At 34.1% G+C, this 18,416-nt stretch overlaps 1 protein-coding gene and 1 pseudogene across 1 annotated transcript; both read right to left on the bottom strand.

The window, feature by feature from the left end:
- LOC145163864 (microtubule-associated protein RP/EB family member 1A-like) overlaps positions 1-11,797 on the bottom strand; it is a 46,138-nt pseudogene extending 34,341 nt beyond the window's left edge.
- Positions 11,798-14,046: 2,249 nt separating this feature from the next.
- Positions 14,047-18,194, bottom strand: LOC145166256 (uncharacterized). Its single transcript, XM_079085197.1, has 12 exons — positions 17,935-18,194; positions 17,144-17,281; positions 16,664-16,822; positions 16,411-16,511; positions 15,721-15,850; positions 15,528-15,644; positions 15,354-15,439; positions 15,134-15,200; positions 14,987-15,065; positions 14,813-14,904; positions 14,588-14,731; positions 14,047-14,524 (listed from the first exon to the last, which is right to left on the bottom strand). Exons 1-12 carry the CDS (start codon positions 18,106-18,108, stop codon positions 14,489-14,491), a joined length of 1,323 nt encoding a protein of 440 aa, XP_078941323.1. The 5' UTR covers positions 18,109-18,194; the 3' UTR covers positions 14,047-14,488.
- Between the last annotated feature and the right edge of the window lie 222 nt (positions 18,195-18,416).

Below are 18,416 nucleotides of genomic sequence, written 5' to 3'. Positions count from 1 at the left end.
TAACCGATTTTGAGTGCTAGAAGTATTCTCTCAAGTTATTCCAAGTCTTGTGGTGTTGTGTAAAGCATTTGAGGCACAACATTTGGGGTGCTAGGCTCACAAAGTCTTGAAGGAATCCAAGCAACAACAAGGTATGTATTTCTACTAGTTTTATTTTCTATGTAATCCCCACGCCATGCTAGTTAGGAAATAACCTTGAAAAAGAAATTTGCATATATATAGAGAAAACATAGATTCAAGGTTATTAGAGTTGCATGTACACTTAGGAAGTGTTAGAATGCTCAAAACCCATCAGGTGCCCCCAATGTTACAGTCACCAATTCGACGTGCCGGTTAACCACACACGCTCCATCGAACTATGACAAACATTGAGTCACCCTTTGCCACGTTTGCTTAGAGCCCAATTAGTGTGCCGATTAACCACACACGCTCCACTAACGTTTTAGCAAGGGTACAAAGTGTAATTTAATGGAATTGCATCAATTCACTTTTGCCTAAAGTAACTAAGATTGAGAATTTTTGAAAAAACATTTAGTTACTTTATAAATTCATTATACTTTTAATGAGGAAATGTTTGCCCTATCCTACCCGTTCGGCTAACGACCCACCACCAATCAAAGAAGCGGTGGGTGAGAGTGGAAACCCATTAAACAGACATTTTATAGGCCATAACCTTATACCCCCTTATAGATCGGCTTCGTGAATGAGGCCTACTAACGGTAAGACTAGAATTTAAGTTATACATATATAATAATTATTCTTATAATATTATAATAGTATGGGGTGAATTTTAAACTTGTAAAATTCTAGGGTTTGGAATTTAAATAATTCAAATTAAACTTTTAATTAAAAATTTAAATTCCAAAACTTGAGGGCAAGTTTTGAACTTTTCAAAAACACATATCAAATAGCAAATAATTTAAATCAAACATTTAATTTAATGATTATCTAAATTTGACCTATTCCATTTTATTCACAAGATAATTCATCAAATAATTCAAATAATCAAATTTTATCATATAAGGAATTTATTATTCAAATAATTGGTAATTATCTTTTGTTTTGGTAAAGATAATCACATAATAATAATAATAAAATTCGGATTTTATTAGTCAAAAACAGTTTTGGTAATTATCCTTCAGCAAAACAGCAAAAAATCCCCAGTATCCCTCTGTCTGACTCCCCGACTCGCCGAGTCACTCACTGGACTCGCCGAGTTGGGCCGACTCGCCGAGTTCAACAAGTGACTCGCCGAGTCAGGTCGGACAGAGGGCAGAAAAAATGATTTTCAGCAAGATGAACATACAAGGCATCAATACAATAGAAACCAATCAAGGCTCTGATACCACTGATGAGTTTTATACAAAAGAACATCCTATGTGCTCATGAAAACTCTAAAGCTTGGTTCTAGGTTTCTCTATTGTACATGCAATTCATCCAAGACTTATAAACCCTAGATCTAGCATACATATTTCGAAATTATCATATAAAATCAGATCTAGATGATTACCTCTTAGGAATGGCTTGAATATTCTTCTCTTGGAGCTTAGAGTCACAAATGTCACTCCTCTAATGGCTTACAAACACCACAAGCAAGAAGATGATATTGGAGAGAAGTGAGGAGGCACAATTTCGGCTATGAACTCTTCTAGGGTTTCCAGTGGCCGAAAACTGATGCCCTAGGGGTCTATTTATACTTGTGCTGCTAGGGTTTCGGTCAAAACCCTAATGGATAGCTTAGGCCTTAAGCAGTCCAAGGAACCTTCTGGAATAAGGCCTCTATGGCCGAAATTAAGATGGACACATCCTTAATTTCTTCCATGCCTAATCCATAAGGCTTCTCAGCCCAATATTCAACTATCACACAATTGACAGTTCTAGTCCCCATTTATTTAATTAATGTCTTTTAGCCACAAAATTAATTCTTAATTAATTTTTGTCTAATATTAATTAAACTATATTATTTCTCCTTTAATATATGATTCTCATAATATATTAATAAACCATAATAACCTCTCTCGTCATAAATCATCCTATCTAGTTGCTTTGGTGAAGGCAACCCAAAAGGACCATGCACAATCGGGTCAAGTACTTACTAAATATAGTTACAGGCTTAGACACTAATCCAACAGAAACACCATTAAAACAGGTACGATTCTCTGATTCACATGGATTTGTTGTGGTAAATTTAGTTTTAAGCTTTCAAAGTTAAGACTTCATATCATGTTTTGACATGACTTGCATGAAATCATGAACATTGTTCTTTTTAACAGAATGTTACCATGAATGCTAACATCGTTTCATGTATGTTCTTGATGCAGGACCATGCAATCCAGGATGCTTAAAATCTGGTTAACCAACCTAAAGTATATGCCTTAAAGCACTATTTGAATGTATGTGTGATGTGTCACAAATATCATTCAGATTTTTCCATTCAGGTTCCTGTCAAGCTGTAGTTGTGAGAGCTTTCTACAATTGCAAAATTCTTGGATTTGAGGTAATTCTCACATAATATCAAAAAGTTTATATAGAAAAATGATGATGAATAAAGAGATTTACATGTGAATCACTTGTGACACATGTGAATCATTTGTGATTTACATGTGAATCATATGTAATTCACATGTAAATCATGTTAATTATTTATTTTTTCTAACCATATAGTTTATTTTAATTGCTTCTATATTGAGCTTCATGAATCACTTGTGATTCACATGTAAATCACAAGTGATTTACATGTGAACCACATGTAATTCACATGTAAATCATCTTAATTATTTATTTTTTCTAACCATATAGTTTATTTTAATTTGTTTCAATTTAGCAATATATCACAAGTGAATCACATATGAATTACATGTGATTCACATGTAAATCACAAGTGAATCACATGTAATTCACAAGTGATTCACATATGAATTACATGTGATTCAAATGTAAATCACATGTAATTTACATGTAAATCACAAGTGAATCACATATGAGTTACATGTGATACATATGTAATTTACATATAATTCACAAGTGATTCACATATGAATTACATGTGATTCACATGTAATTCACATGTAAATCATAAGTGAATTACATGTGATTCACATGTAATTCGCATGTAAACCGCATGTAAACCACATGTAACTCACAAGTAAATTTCATATGAATTACATGTGATTCACATATAAATCATAAGTGAATCACATATGAATTACGTCTATATGCACACATGTATTTTTGTGAGTTTTATTGCATTAATCAATTTGTTTTTTATTTTTCTTGTAGATTTGGAAGAATTTGTGGAAAATATTGAAGAGATGAAAAACGATAAATTAAAAAAAATATGGAACACGAAGACATAAAAACGCTTTGAAATTTTGTAGTATTTTGTAGTATTTTTATATTTTATTTTGAACAAATCGCTGATCCTCTCAATAGAATACCCAGTTCTCCCCCACTCAGGGTTCGAACCATCACCAATTGGCATACCAACAGTCTACTCCATAGACTGTTTCACCAGGTACATCACACTTGACTCTTGGAGTCGTACCACGTAAGACTCGATGATCTTCCCGATAGAGACCAAACAACTCCAAATATCCCGAATCTCAGATGAAATCCTCAGAACCCTCCCAACGTGACTGCCTCTAGTCATCCCGAAATCTCATACCGACACACCGTCGGATATCCCAACTATCCTGAACTAGTCACGACTCTCAATCTGGAAGTGATGCACTATCACACACCATGTCTCTGATCCCTCAACCAACATTCTATCGCGTGGATCATCAAAGAAACAAGAGACCTCACTCTCACAGTCGATACACAACGTAGGCAACGAGGGCCACCGCCCCTGTATACTCCTCTTGATCACCTGAATCTGCTGCTAAAAAGTATGCCTTACTTGACCAAGGCATCTCCTTGTCCTCATCCATCTCAGTCCCCACCAATTCCTCTTTCACGGTGTAAGAAGTACGTCGCAACAACATATCACAATTACTCTAGTGAAAACATCGCAACTATATGATACCCCACGAAATTACCTCCAAACTCTGGAACCGGAAGCTCGTTATCTCGTTCGCTCTACACGAGAAGCGGAAATAATGTAATCTTCGTCACAGGATGTGACATCTTAACCATCGGTCGATCACTCAACCCAGACCGAAATTCTCCTCAGCATATCACCTCCACTTTTTCCTCAAGTCCTGCGACTCCAACTGGCAGCCCACCAGTCAACTCCTCGGGATCTAAACTCAATGGCCTCACAAGGTACACTCCATAGAAGCTCAATCGACATGTCCCTCTGGCCCCACAGTTTACCATATCCTCTCTCAATCCGAACACCCATCGTCGGATAACTGGTAAAGATGAAAATACCCTCTGCTACGAATCATGGTACCCAAAACATGTTATCTCTCCTTAACCTGCTATTTAGAACCTCTGGGGTTCTCCCTGCTTCGAGTATGGGTCCTCTGCTTTCAGTAGTACGGGCCCATACTACCTGCCACATCCACCCATACTTTCCACACGGATCGTCCCAGATTTCCTAAGTAGCTGCTCAACCTTCTCGATCACCAATCCAGTTACACATGGTCGCGCTCCAGCGAATACTCTCCTCTATCAGCGTACTCATCTAACTAAAGTCACTCCCCAAGCTCTTCCTAGGTTCTCACACTTCTCTGCCATCAGCTGCTGAAGAACTCCTCATGATGCCAACCATCTACCTCCTGAATATATCGTCATATTCACTCGGTCGCTGACTCCCATCATCAAGAGTTCCACAAAGCACAAAGCAAGCAACATTCGGGCATCGAATAACCTCCACCAGCACGTAAAACCACTCTGGCATATAACTCCTCTCGCTCTACGCACAACTCAAAAGGCATCGCCGACTCAGGAAACCCTACCCCTCGTGGCATCTAACTACCCTCTCAGTAGATTCCTCCAAAAGCACATCTAGGTATCTCTCCTAGATTACTCCACTACTCAAAGCTCTCTCTAAAAGATTCCTGCTAGATACTCCTACTCAGCACACACTCAAGGCACATAACAAATAGCAAGAACTCCTAGGCTAAGGCATCACAAATCAGGCAACTCTGGCCCTAAAATATGAAATACCTAGCCTATCCTCTAGCATGCATCACTAATATCTCATAGCACAATTAAGTAAGAGTATTTTGGGAAATCACCGTTCGGGCTCTGGCTAATTGTACACATTGCTCCAACTCGTTTTCCCTTAAAACTCTTTCTCATTTTAGAAAAATCATTTTTTTTTGAAATTTTTTCTCAAATCCTCAGTTTGAGTCCAGATACACCCAAAGGTACATCTGAATCCCTCAAACCAAGGCTCTGATACCAACTTGTAACACCGTAAATTTTCAAACAAATTGTTCGTTTTAAAATCACATAAATCTCATCAACACATTTCACAAAATCCACAATCGTCAAATTATCGAAAACACATATTCATAATTGTTGAATAAAATCTAGGATCCTCCAAAACATAACTCCATCTCGTGTGTACAATCAAGTCGGCGCCTTTCCGCGATCCTGAGAAGTACCTGAAACACATATCACATAACACGGTAAGCACGAAGCTTAGTGAGTTCCCCAAAATACCACACATATATCATTAGACTCTCATGGCTATATCTCAAGTAAGACCCTCTGGTCAATGTGTCTTAGTGGGACCCTCCGGTCCCACAACTCGGGTGGACCCTCCGGTCCTAACTCAATAAAACTCAGAATAATACACATCTTAAATCACAAAGACATAATGCAGGATATCACAATACTCAATATAAGCACATAAGACCCTCCGGTCACACAAATACCACTCAAGGTAAGTATAGTGAGAAGACTCACCTCGTAAGCAAGCAAGGAAACCGAATACTCCTTGAACAGTCTAATCCCCGCCTACATGTAATAAGCATCTCTAATTAACACTTAAAGATCACAACTCTAAATAAACTCATGATAGACCCTCTTTAACTCTTGGGATGGGTAAAAGACCATTTTACCCATCCATGACCTCTATCCCTCAAGTTTGACCAAACCCTAAAGTCAACAGAAGTCAACACTCGAGTCAACAGTCCATGTTGACCTGACTCGCCGAGTGTATCTATGTGACTCGGCGAGTCCCCTTGTTTCCTCTGAGATGTCGCGAAAACCCAACTTAACTCGTCGAATTGTCTTGTCAACTCGCCGAGTTACTCATGTCCAGATTCATTGGGGGAAAACCCTAGCCGACTCGTTGAGTCAGCTCATTGACTCGACGAGTCCATTCAGTCTGTATTCCCATTCAGACGTTTTAAGGTAGATCTACCACTCCAAACTCTAGATCTAGTCTCCCAAGGCTCGAATGTCACGTAAAGCTTCGATCTTTACGTTCATGCATGGCATATTTGCTCCATAATGCCAATACAAGCTCCAACAAGGGTTTGGTGCTCATAGGCTTGCCTCTAGCTCCATAAAGCTTGATTCTTTGGACTCACAAGACCTCCAACAATCTAGATCTGAGGTTTCAACCTCAAGATATGCTCAAGGGACTCAATAACACAAGAAGGATGGGGAAAAGCCCTAGAACTCCCCAAACTAAGATCTCACAAGAAGAATGATCAAGATAGCATCTTTTTACCTCAAACAAAAGTTATCCACTGAGAACCTCTAGATCCAAACGTCCCTCCTTGCTCCAAGCCTTAATGCTTTCCTCTTCTTCTCTCAAGGTGCACCAAAAATACTCAAGATAGCCTCTCCTTCTTACACAACAAGCTAAAACTCGATTAAGGTTCTTCACAGTGCTCAAGGTTGACGAGGGAGGCGGAAATGAGGGCTTAAGGCCCTTTAAATAGGACACCAACCCGGAGATTTAGGGTTTCCTCACACAGCGCCAACTCGGCGAGTCGGCTCTCTGGCTCGTCGAGCTGGTCATTAAACCCACGTGACCAACCCGCCTCTACTCGACGAGTTGGGGCACCCACTCGTCGTGTCTCTCAGTTAACTTGAAAATAAATATGTATAAATATTATACCTGGGAGTCGGGATGTTACAACACCCCTTCTGGTATTCCAAGGGGCATCGCCCCTAGCGGTGATCTTGTACTTACAAATATATTAAATAATTAACATTGTATAAGAGACATACAAAATTGTATTGTTATTATGTCAAAACTTCTCATTAGAACGCAAATCAAAGCAAATGTATTTATGTGTTTAAGATTTGGATTTGACCTGTAATTATGAATCATTTTCTTGGATTATCCCACAATCTAAATTCATGTAACCTAGACATAGTGTCGAATTAAAGATTTCAAAAAGTGTTGTAAACACGATCCATGAAATTATCCAAGTATTTATTGTTCTTCGAATGCTATCTAACATATTTGTTAGATTGTACTTCAAAATATATATCGTATATCACAGAAAAATTGGCCAACGGTTGCCAAAATTATGTTTTATAACACGTATATTTTATTGTAATGCGACACAAACGCATGTGTCAAGGCATAGATATGATGATTGGCGGTCAAAATTTAGGAATGATTGAACGGTTTTTTATAACATTGGATACAACTAAAGGAAAGAGAGTGCGTTTTTAATAATAATATCGATTTGTAGTTTCACTGAATCATTATTGTACTTATTAAAAAACACTAAAACTAAAAAAAGGATATATTTGGTTGAAAATAATCAACAAATAATCACTTTTTATGATTTCCATTTTGATTATATAAACATATCTTAAACATTAAATAAAATTATCCATAAGATTCTTAAGCAATGAGACAGAGTATATAAGTATAATCATCTTTAATTGTCTGTAATATTCCCTTCTAATTCTATATTACTTAATTACTTAAATCTAAAAAAATGGTGAATTAATGGATGTCAAAGGATGAAAGAAGGTTGTTAGCACTTCCCATAATAAGTGGTATATATATATATATATATATATATATATATATATATATATATATATATATATATATATATATATATATATATATATATATATATAGGGAAGAGTTATTTGGAAAACAAAAAAACCCTAAAAATCATAAAAATGCATAAAAAAAATACTTAGAGATCACAAAACTTTTTTTTGAAAAAATCGCAGCTTTTTATACAAAATCGGTGAAAAAAATTTTGAATTTTTTTTTTTTTTTACAAAAAAAAAAGAAAAAATTGATTTTTTTTTCAGCGAATTTCAACAAAAACCTGCGATTTTTTATAAAAAAATTCAAAAATATTTTTTGTAATCTCTAAGTATTTTTTTATGCATTTTTATGATTTTTAGGGTTTTTTTGTTTTCCATAGAACCTAAACCTATATATATATATATATATATATATATATATATATATATATATATATATATATATATATATCTGTGAGAATTACAAAGAAAATATGTTGTTTGATAATGTTAATACGTTCAGTCTTACATAATTATTGTCATTATCACGCATTCTCACTAATTAAATCGTCTATTAGGTTATTATAGACTTTTTTTTTAATTATCCTCATTCTGTCAGAACACTTATTAAGAATGAAAATTAGTAAAAAACGATGAATGAGAACAAAAATGAATAAGAATTAGTGAAGATGCATGAAAATGACAATAGTTGTGTGAGATTGAACGTATTCACATTAACAAACAACCTATTCTCTTAGTAATTCTCATAAAATAACATTGTCCACACGTCCGCATAATAGTTGTATTATTTTTTCGTTCGGATTATCCTATTTTATTTTTTTGTTTCGGCCATCCTTGTATTTTTTTTCCGTTCCGACTATCTTTGTGTTATTTTTTTTGTTCGGAATATTCATATATTATTTTTTTCATTTAGACTATCTCTGTGTTATTTTTTCGTTTTGACTATCTTTATGTTATTTTTTGTCCTGACTACCCTTACGTTGTGTTATTTTTTTCGTTTGAATTACCGTTGTGTTATATTTTTCCGTTCGGACTATTAAAAAGACATCTAATCAAATCAATTATTTAAAATAATAATAATAATAATAATAATAATAATAATAATAATAAAGAAGAAAAAAAAACAATATATATCAAATCAAAATAGGTTTTAAAGACAATAAAATGACAAAAAAGGAGGATGTACGGAAGAATTCTATGTATTAAGGAAGAATTCTATGTATTAAGGGGACAACAAGTCAACAACACTCTTTATGAAATTTCTTCGTATACTCCTTTTTTTTGTTGTTTTGTTTTCTTTTAACCCAATTTGATTTGATATATTTTGTTTTTTTGTTATTTTTTTTTGTTTTATTTTTTGTTTTGTTTTGTTTTTGTTTTGTCTTTTATTAAAACTAAAATTATTAAATAATAATAATTATTATTATTATTGTTATTATTATTATTTTAAATTAATTAATTTGATTTGATGTCTCTTTAACTTTATCTTCTTTTTTATATTTCGGACTATCATTGTGTTATTTTTTTTGTCTAACCTATCCTTGTGCTAAAAGAAAAAATTACGAACAATTATATGTATATTTGTTTGTGGGTTTTATTTAACGGCTATGGAAATAACAAAATTATAACAATACATAGTTCGAAATTAAAAGATAACACATGGATAGTCCCAATGAAAAAAAATAACACAAGAATATTCTAAACCAAAAAAATAATAGTAGTATGTATTTATTAAAAATATTAAAAATAAGAAAAAACAAAAAAAAAACAACAAAAAGATTAAAAACAAAAAGCAAAAAAAGTCGAAACAAAAAAAAAAACTTTAAGAAACAAAAAAGAAAGGTAAAAATAGGAATTTTGAGTGCATACAAAAACCTCTTTACAAAATGATAATGCAATTTTATATTTTAGTATTAAATATGAAGCCCAAAATGCGAAATAATTCTGTTAAAATGTCGAAAAGTTCATTTCGTAAATTAAAAAAATAATAATCACAAAATGATCATTATGAATGAACTATTTACAGAGAGACCACTTTATAAGCTATAGAAAAAATGACAATACATTTTGCAACTAGGACCATTGCTAATTGAGAAATACTGAAATGTTGGTCACCACTACTTAAAGCAGCGTTATTTCGAAATTCTGGCATACCATTACATTTGGCATTTTGGTGTTCATGTTGTATTAACGATGGAAACCATTCATTTAGGTTAAAGTTTGGAGTTTAATTGATTACTTAATGATTACAAGTATTTGGACACTAAGCCTGACGTTTGGAGTTATTTCCACACGAAATGAATCATTACAAATGATTTTCTATGCAACTAATGGTTTTAGGAAAAAGGTTTAGATCGAAAACCTTGATATTTTGAGGTTTTCTCTCATCATCACCACTCGTACATTCATAAGGTGACGTTTGATAACAGGATCCATAACTTAAGCATATTGTATGTGTAGCCTTTGATAAAACTAGGACCGTATGACATAATAGAACAAAATATTAAAATTACCGGATTACCCTTCATATAAAATAATATAAAACAACTATTAACATCAACATCACTTCAAAACTACCAATAGTACCCCTAAATCAAATCTTTGGTAACAAAATCATTGTTTATTTTCTTTAGATTGCAATAATCTTCGTGAGAAATTATTTTGTACCATTTTAGCTGCAATCGACTCTCAAAGAACAAAGTTATTGACGTTTTGCTGGTACTATATATCAACCATCACAAGCTTTGTTGGTGATTGCATCATATGGGTTTCCTTTATTTTTTTCTTGATTTTGGAATTAAATTTCTTTTTCATAGATTTTTTTTTTCTTATTATTATGTGTGATTTACCTTAAATTGTGGTGCGCCTTCATGGGTTGTGACTTGTCTTAGTGTACTTAAGGAGAATTTAATAGCACCCATTCATGATTTGTTTTTCGGTTTGTTGGATTCATACATAATTTTGTTTTGTAAAAGTCATGGTTGTTTTAATTTGTTGAAAGATAATCACAACAAATCATCACACTTTGTTTTCATCTTTATGTGAGATATGTATAAGGGATCTTTTTGTCATTTTACTTTCGATTCAACTTGTTTCACCCTTTTGGGTGGATTAAAATTCAAAGAGTTAGTTCCATTTGACTTATGTTCCTATTGGTTATTGGTTTGTGGAATAAATAATTCTTGTTAGGGTTTTATATTGCATTTACAACTATAAATAATACAAAGATTTACATACAGGCTCTTTTACTATATATATAATATGAAAAGTAAACTAAACTATACAATATGCTTTAACAGTTTCAAGCGCAATTTAAGATGTTTTTGTTCTATTCTGTCTGTCTCATTCATGTACCAAACACTACCTAAATGGCAAAGAGATATACATATGAGGGACTTTAGTACCATTGACGAAGATTAGGGGCTGTTTGTTTACCTCTTAATTGAAAAATTAAAGACATCGTCTTAAAATATCAGATGTGGGGTGTTTGGTAACATCTTATAAAATACCTCAGAATTGAATAATAGCCTCTTAAAAAATCAGACATCAACCCACATCTGAATTAAAAAAAAAGACGCTTGTGCCCAAGAAAAAACCACGCCTCTTTTCCTTTCTTTATTGTAAGCGCCTCCAGTTTCTTTTCTTCTCATCAGACATCGGCGCCACTTCTTTCTTGCACCCCTCCTCCTCCATCTCTGATCCCGTCTGCTATCGCTGTTTTGCCTGTGCCGCCTTCGCCTTGGGCTTCGACAGCTCCGCCTCCAATATCTTCTGCAGCTAATGTTTTCCTTTTTCTCTTCCTCTTTAATTCGAGTTTAATGCTTGAAAATCGAGTATGATAGCTGCTTCCCCTCAAAATCGAGCACATAGCTTCATTTGTTTTCTTTTACTAAATTCAGATGCTATTTGAAAATCGAGTTTATAGAGATTTTTTTTTTCTGAAAATAAAGCACAAAGCTTCGTTTGTTTTCTTTCTCTTTTTCTAGTCATTAATGCAGGTTTATGTTTACATGTATAAATTGAAAAGATGAAGGTACATGAGTTCACTCATTGAAGCTCTTATGCATACCAACTGTTTGTGAAAAGTCGTGTGAGTTTCATCAATGTATATTTTGTGAAGATCCCAGACAGAAAATGCCCTCATCTTTGACCTCCAATGGTCTAACAACAAAAACCCAGGTCCATAAATCACAAGCATCATCGTTGGCTCACATATGGAATAGACCATTTGGTGAAGAATAAAAAGATGACAACATCAGTTGACTTTGAAGTTGTACACCTTCAAAGGACACACTTTTGCACAATGGCTTTTTAATCAAATCATAAATGCCCATCAATAATTTTGGTGTATGAAATAGGTCTTTGGTTCAGAAATTCAAAGACATTTGGTTTCAAGACACATGAGATTGGTGGTTGTGTTTTTTTTTTCTATGGATTAAAAGAAGTGAATTTGTAAAAATTTATGTTTACTTTGGTTATATTGTACGATGTTTATGTTTCCATGGATTGAAAGAAGTGAATTTGGACGAATTTATGTTTATTTTGGTTATAGCACAAAATAGAACTATATATAAGGGTAAAATAGTCATTTTTATCATTCAAATAATAATTCAGATGCTCCAACCAAACAGTATGTTAAAAATTCAGATCTTAAAAATTCAGACATCTTAAAAGTTCAGATCTTAAAAATTCAGATCCTGACAAACAGCCCCTAAGGTGTATGTCTATGCATATCTTTTGTAAGGCCATGCATTAATTTGTACATTCGTATGTAGGAGTTGTAAGGCAGTATGGCCATGGATCAAAGTTGTAAAGGTCGTACGAGGCATGACAAAAAGATTTGGGGGAGATTTTTATTTGAGAGTGCATCCTCATACGTGATTTTTTGTGAGTTTGTGCATGAAGGAGAACCTTATGCAATATGGTTACATGTTCAAATAGATTAGGGGTGTGTGATAATACTTTTCAAGGTCTTACATTATTTGTTTATGGCCGTGCATCAACCTTATACCCCATTATACTTTATTTTTCAAGGTCGTATGAGCCCTTTAATTGGGAAATTTATAAGTAGATTTACTTGTAGAGTTTCACGGGTGTCATACTTAATTTTTATGACTTATAGGCGATCAAGGGACATTTTAAAGAAGTCAAGAAGCTTCATTCACAAGCTACTGAAGTCCCCATCGCCCATGCAGTTGTCAAGCCAGAAAAGAGTGTTTCTACCAAACCTAATTTTTGATACAAAAAGTAGCCGATAAACAGATACCTATGTTGTCGAGGGCGGCAATTGTCTTGGTGATATTCAACCACACGTCTGGAATGGATTTTTTTTTGAAAGATTCGACACCGGCTTCCTGTCAAGGTTGTGAGTCCCACAAATAACCTTACGCCAAAGGGCATTTGTGTCCGATTTAAAGCGCCATATCCGCATAAACAACAAAGCCCAATTAAGAGCAATCAACGACCCGATTCCAAGCCCTCCCTTCTCCTTTGGCCCTAAAGCAATCTTCCAAGCCACCCAATGGATCTTGTTTTTTCTCCCCAAATAAATCGCAGTTCTCTTTTAAATTGATAATGGAAATGGGTGCCTTGGAAATCAAGAAAAAATAAAGGGGCAATGAACTCCAACCCCAAGTAGCGAATATCAAACTTTTTAGCAAACATCAGCATTGCAAATCTAAAAACCTATATATTTTGGCTTGGCAGGAAAAGAAGGAGCTTCTATTGTATTTTCGAAATCCACTTTTTCTCTTTGTAGCAGGGTAATACCTGAACGAAGGTCAAGACTCACCTCTGAATCAATGGAAGATGATGCAAAATCCATTTGAAGGCAAACTTCTAGCATCATGTGAGCAACACATCCATGGAAAATAAGTTGCATTCAAGATATCACTACCAACGACCAAAATAGATGGGAGTGACCTCGATGAAGGAATAGACACCGTCCAAGATTGATTATACTTATATTCAGAATTCAAAGATGACGAAGATTTAGTTGACTAATAAAAGTTGTATTTTGTTTTCTAGTTTCCTTTAATTGTACTTTTACCCCGTCGTTTTAAAATATTGGGCTGGAGTTAAATTTAAATTGCAAAAAAAAATACAAAAATACAAAAATACAAAAACCGGACAATCTGGTTTGGAAACACTGGTTTATATCCGATCGTAATCGGGTTACACCGAATCCTATATGACTCATGTAGTCATGTGGACCTCTAGGAATGATAAGAGTAACCATTTCATAACTTCTGTAAACTAGGAATTATGCGTCATCGTAGACATGTTTATTGTTAGTCTGTCGTCAAATTGGCTAATGGAGTTTAATCTAAAGTACACTGGACATGCTAAATGATATCGTCATTGTTTTTAATCTTCAATCAAATCATCTTTCAAGTGTTTACACCCCTCCAAGGCTCGAACCATTCCAATAAATTGAAAAAATGGAGACTCCATTAAATCTTAAGAAAACTACATCCAAATGAAACATGAATACCGAGATATTGATATGACATTTAACATGGTGTATAGATCAGAGTTACCGGTTACCAATGTGCAGACGCTACTTTTGCACAATGTGCGACACAATCCAGTAGATCTGTTAACCACAAGATTTAGATAACATATGTAGTAAAAATTGAGGAGAAAATAAGAGACTTACAATGTTATTGTGAGGAGATTTCCAGTAGAAACCTTGGATCATAATGACAACCAAGTTTGATGTGACAAGAATAAAAATGCTTAAAGAATGTTTTCCCATCCATTCAAACACAAACGCTGTACGTGTCCATCTGTATACATCCACCTGTAAATGATTTACACGTGTTAAAATAACTACACCAAACCAATGGGGGGTTTATTTTGATATTTTGATATTTTGATTTACCAGTAAATATAATGCACAAAATGTGAGTCCTGATGCTGCTGAAGTTACCAGAAGGTAACTCAATGTGTACAAGCCCTTGTTCAAAGGAATACCTAACAAAACCCAAAAAAGTTAATAATATTCTAAAACATTATTTGGAAATTGAAAACTAAAAGCATATATAAATATATGTACCTATGAGAGCAAGTATGGATCCGAGAATTAGAAATGAAACTGAGAGGAGGGACCAGTTGCAAAGTCGATCTTTATGCCCCTGCAAAAAATTCGGTCAACCAAGATTTGACCAAGGAAAATACTCTAAAATATAAATGAAATTCACACCTGAAATTCAATCAAAATATGACCATATTGAAGACCAATTATGCAGGCCAAAGAAGCTGTTAAGGAACTGCATTCCAACTGTCATTCATTAGCTGTACAAGATTCAATCACATTTTAAACAACTGATTTTGAATTCACAAGTTTAAATAATTAGATATATTACATACATTCCTGTATGCAATTTCATGTAGATTTCAAAATTGAAAGATAAATAACTTACCTTAAGATGCCTTCGGGTTCAAAAGGGGCATAGCACCATGAAGGTGAAGATTCTGAAACTTGACCACTCTTAGATATATTACATACCTGTACGCAAATTATATAATATTATATACATACAATACATAAACAATAATCGATTGCATATATAATATATGAATTTCGTATTATATACCTTGAGGTTTCTGTAAGCAGGCTTTTGATATAAATGATCAATGCCAAGAATATATCTGTCTATCATTCCAGCAGCATTGCAAGCAGGCCCAAGATCACCTCTAACAGAACATGTCACCTATAGTCAAGATAGATGTGATTTATTTGAAGAAAATAATAATTTATATTTTGGGTTTAAGAGAGTGGGGTCATACAGTACGGATTGTACTTCCATTTTCAGAAATTAAAGAAGATAATGAATGCAAGTCCTTGAATTGCCAATCTGCAACGTACAACCCATATGTCAATCCCATGTAGATGGCCAACAACAAAATTACACCACACCTACACCAATAACATACTTAGTTTCAAAAGGGTTTATTCACCAAGTCAACATGTCTATTTGCTTACCATTATTTTGAAGAAACTGTAAGAATATTATTAATATAGATGATATCATATTATATGTTATTTTTGATAGCAATTAAACTGCTATTATAGAAGACATATATTTTTTTCTCATTAAGTCTTCTATGGGTAATGATGTCTGTCTGGATATAGTGTTGTATACATAAGTTCTGCTTCTTTTTTAGAGTGAATAAACCGTTCGACTGAGACTAAATGACCATTTTGTCCTTATATTCCAGCAAACAATTTTCACAATATTAATCAATTTTAGCCATATTCATCAACTTTAATGTGAGAGAAGTCAGGAGGAAAAAAGAAGAGGGGCAAATAGGTAAAGGGCTGGTGTCTTAATACATTAAGCCAAGTTATTTGGCTTAACCCATTAAGTTGTTTTGTCCATATTAAGTCAGAAAGAAACATTCATGTATCAGAGGTCAGATTATTACAAGTTAAATAATCATCAAATCTAACAAAAGATTGAGAGTATCAGTTCTCACCAGTGCCAAATATAAACCCTGAAGAATGGCTCTTTCTTGTAGGTTTGACGGGGAATCCAAATTTCAAACAGTGCTGCAACAATGTATCCAATTGCTATCCTCTGAAATGATGACAATAATTGGAAAAATAAGAACTCATTAAGATACATTCCGTAATTGTAATGGTGAATTGATGAGAAGAATTAGATGAAAAATGATAAGACATTGTAGTGTGTGAAGGTATTGACTATTGATTGGTCAAAGTCAACGACACCTGTAGGATGCCAAGCAGCCGTATTTTCTCAACATCAACTCCATATGTTAATGAAGTAATCCCATGTAGGTAACCACCTTGAAGAAAAACACCAAGAAGAAAAAGTTTCATTGCTCTTACTATTGCTTTCCACGTGGCTTCATATCTGTTTGGAATTTTCTGATGTTTAAGAAAGATAAAAGAGCGCTTCAGTTTCAAGTTTTCAGTTATTTGACTTATTTCCATTATAAAATCAAAGACACACATACATATATTGCTTAATCTAAACATTGTGTAATAAATAATTTACAGGTTAATGGCAATGATTAATCATGTGATATGATTGTCTTTCAACCAACCCCTCACAGAGTACCTAAAATTTGGTGATGGTTGGAGTAACTTTGAGGTCAAGCATCATTCAACTAAAGCTAGTTAATAATTATAGAGTTGAATATATTTATCATTAGAAATACAGTTCTACAGGATATGTTTATTCACCACCTTGTATACAATCGCAAGAGATACTCCAGCAGTGAAAAGGAACATAGGCATGACAAAATCTGCTAAGTGTAAGCCATTCCATGGGGCATGAGCAATAACTGGTAAACTAGAGCCAGCATAATCCACAAGCACCATAAGCTGAAAACAAGTAACAAACCATATTTAACTGGTAGCATATATGATTCAGGACACACACACACACACACACAAAAAGAATAAGAGAAGGATGCAATAAATAAGATCTAATGCACTTTTTTAAGCATTATTCTAACATCTAATTTCAAGGTTTGCTACTCATCAACCAGTTAAAGTCTAAAACAGGTAAGGCAATCTGTATCTTGGATTTGTAATGGATATGTTTGAGAGCTCTATCTAAAGCAATACCAGTTAATTAAAACTTTGAGCTGAATGAGGTCCACATATCCGAAATTTCAAATATAGTATTTATCTGAAAGACTGTTATGGCTCTAGGTGTTTCATCTCAATTGAGTTATTCAGTGTTTCATCTCATTTGATTCGATTTGTTTGTTTCTAAAAGAGAACACAGGGTCCCTATATAAGTACAAATGCATTGTCCTATAACGAACTCCAATTGAAGTGAATTAACTAAAAAAATTAAGCAAAAATGAAGCCATTAATCTCGGTAATCGCTGTCAAGTAAATTATAAAGTAAAACAACATCAGTCGAGTTGAACTTAACAGGTGATCATAGGCCTGAACTTAACGGTCAAGTAAAATTCGAAAATCGAGAGAGAATCGAATCAAACAAGATAACATATGGAAAAACTTACGAAGATCGAGAGTCCGCGAAAAACATCAAGTGAAGCGATTCTACAACTACTTTTCTTCTCTGCAGCGATCAGGTGTTGCTGGTGCTGTAATTCTTCATCATCGTTCAGTAACGGCTGGAAATCTGCCATTTTGCGTCTGCAATTTAGAGAAGATTTTGATAAAAATGCCGACATATGAGCTACTGAATGATTAAATGAAAGAATTCCAGAATTGGACAGGAGATCTATTTGACATTATTTGACCAATTATTTGGTAAAGATATTGGTGATTCGATTCGAGTACGAATGAAATGGAGGGTTATTATGGAAGGATGTGCTCTTACGTGGACCAATCAACGGTTTCCGTACGCTTCCCGAGTAAACGGTCCGGTTTTTATTGGCATCACGAATCATTTCGATTCAAACATGAACCGATTTTGATGTAACCTTTTGAACCGTTGGTTTTTGTTTGGTTTCTTCATTTTGATGCTTTTAAATAATAA

The sequence above is a fragment of the Lactuca virosa genome, chromosome 3 (genome assembly GCF_052849685.1).
Source record: "Lactuca virosa cultivar CGN04683 chromosome 3, Lactuca_virosa_CGN04683_v6, whole genome shotgun sequence".
Classification (NCBI taxonomy): Eukaryota; Viridiplantae; Streptophyta; class Magnoliopsida; order Asterales; family Asteraceae; genus Lactuca; species Lactuca virosa.
The sequence above is the reverse complement of the archived record's forward strand: the minus strand, read 5'-3'. Positions and strand labels throughout refer to the sequence as shown.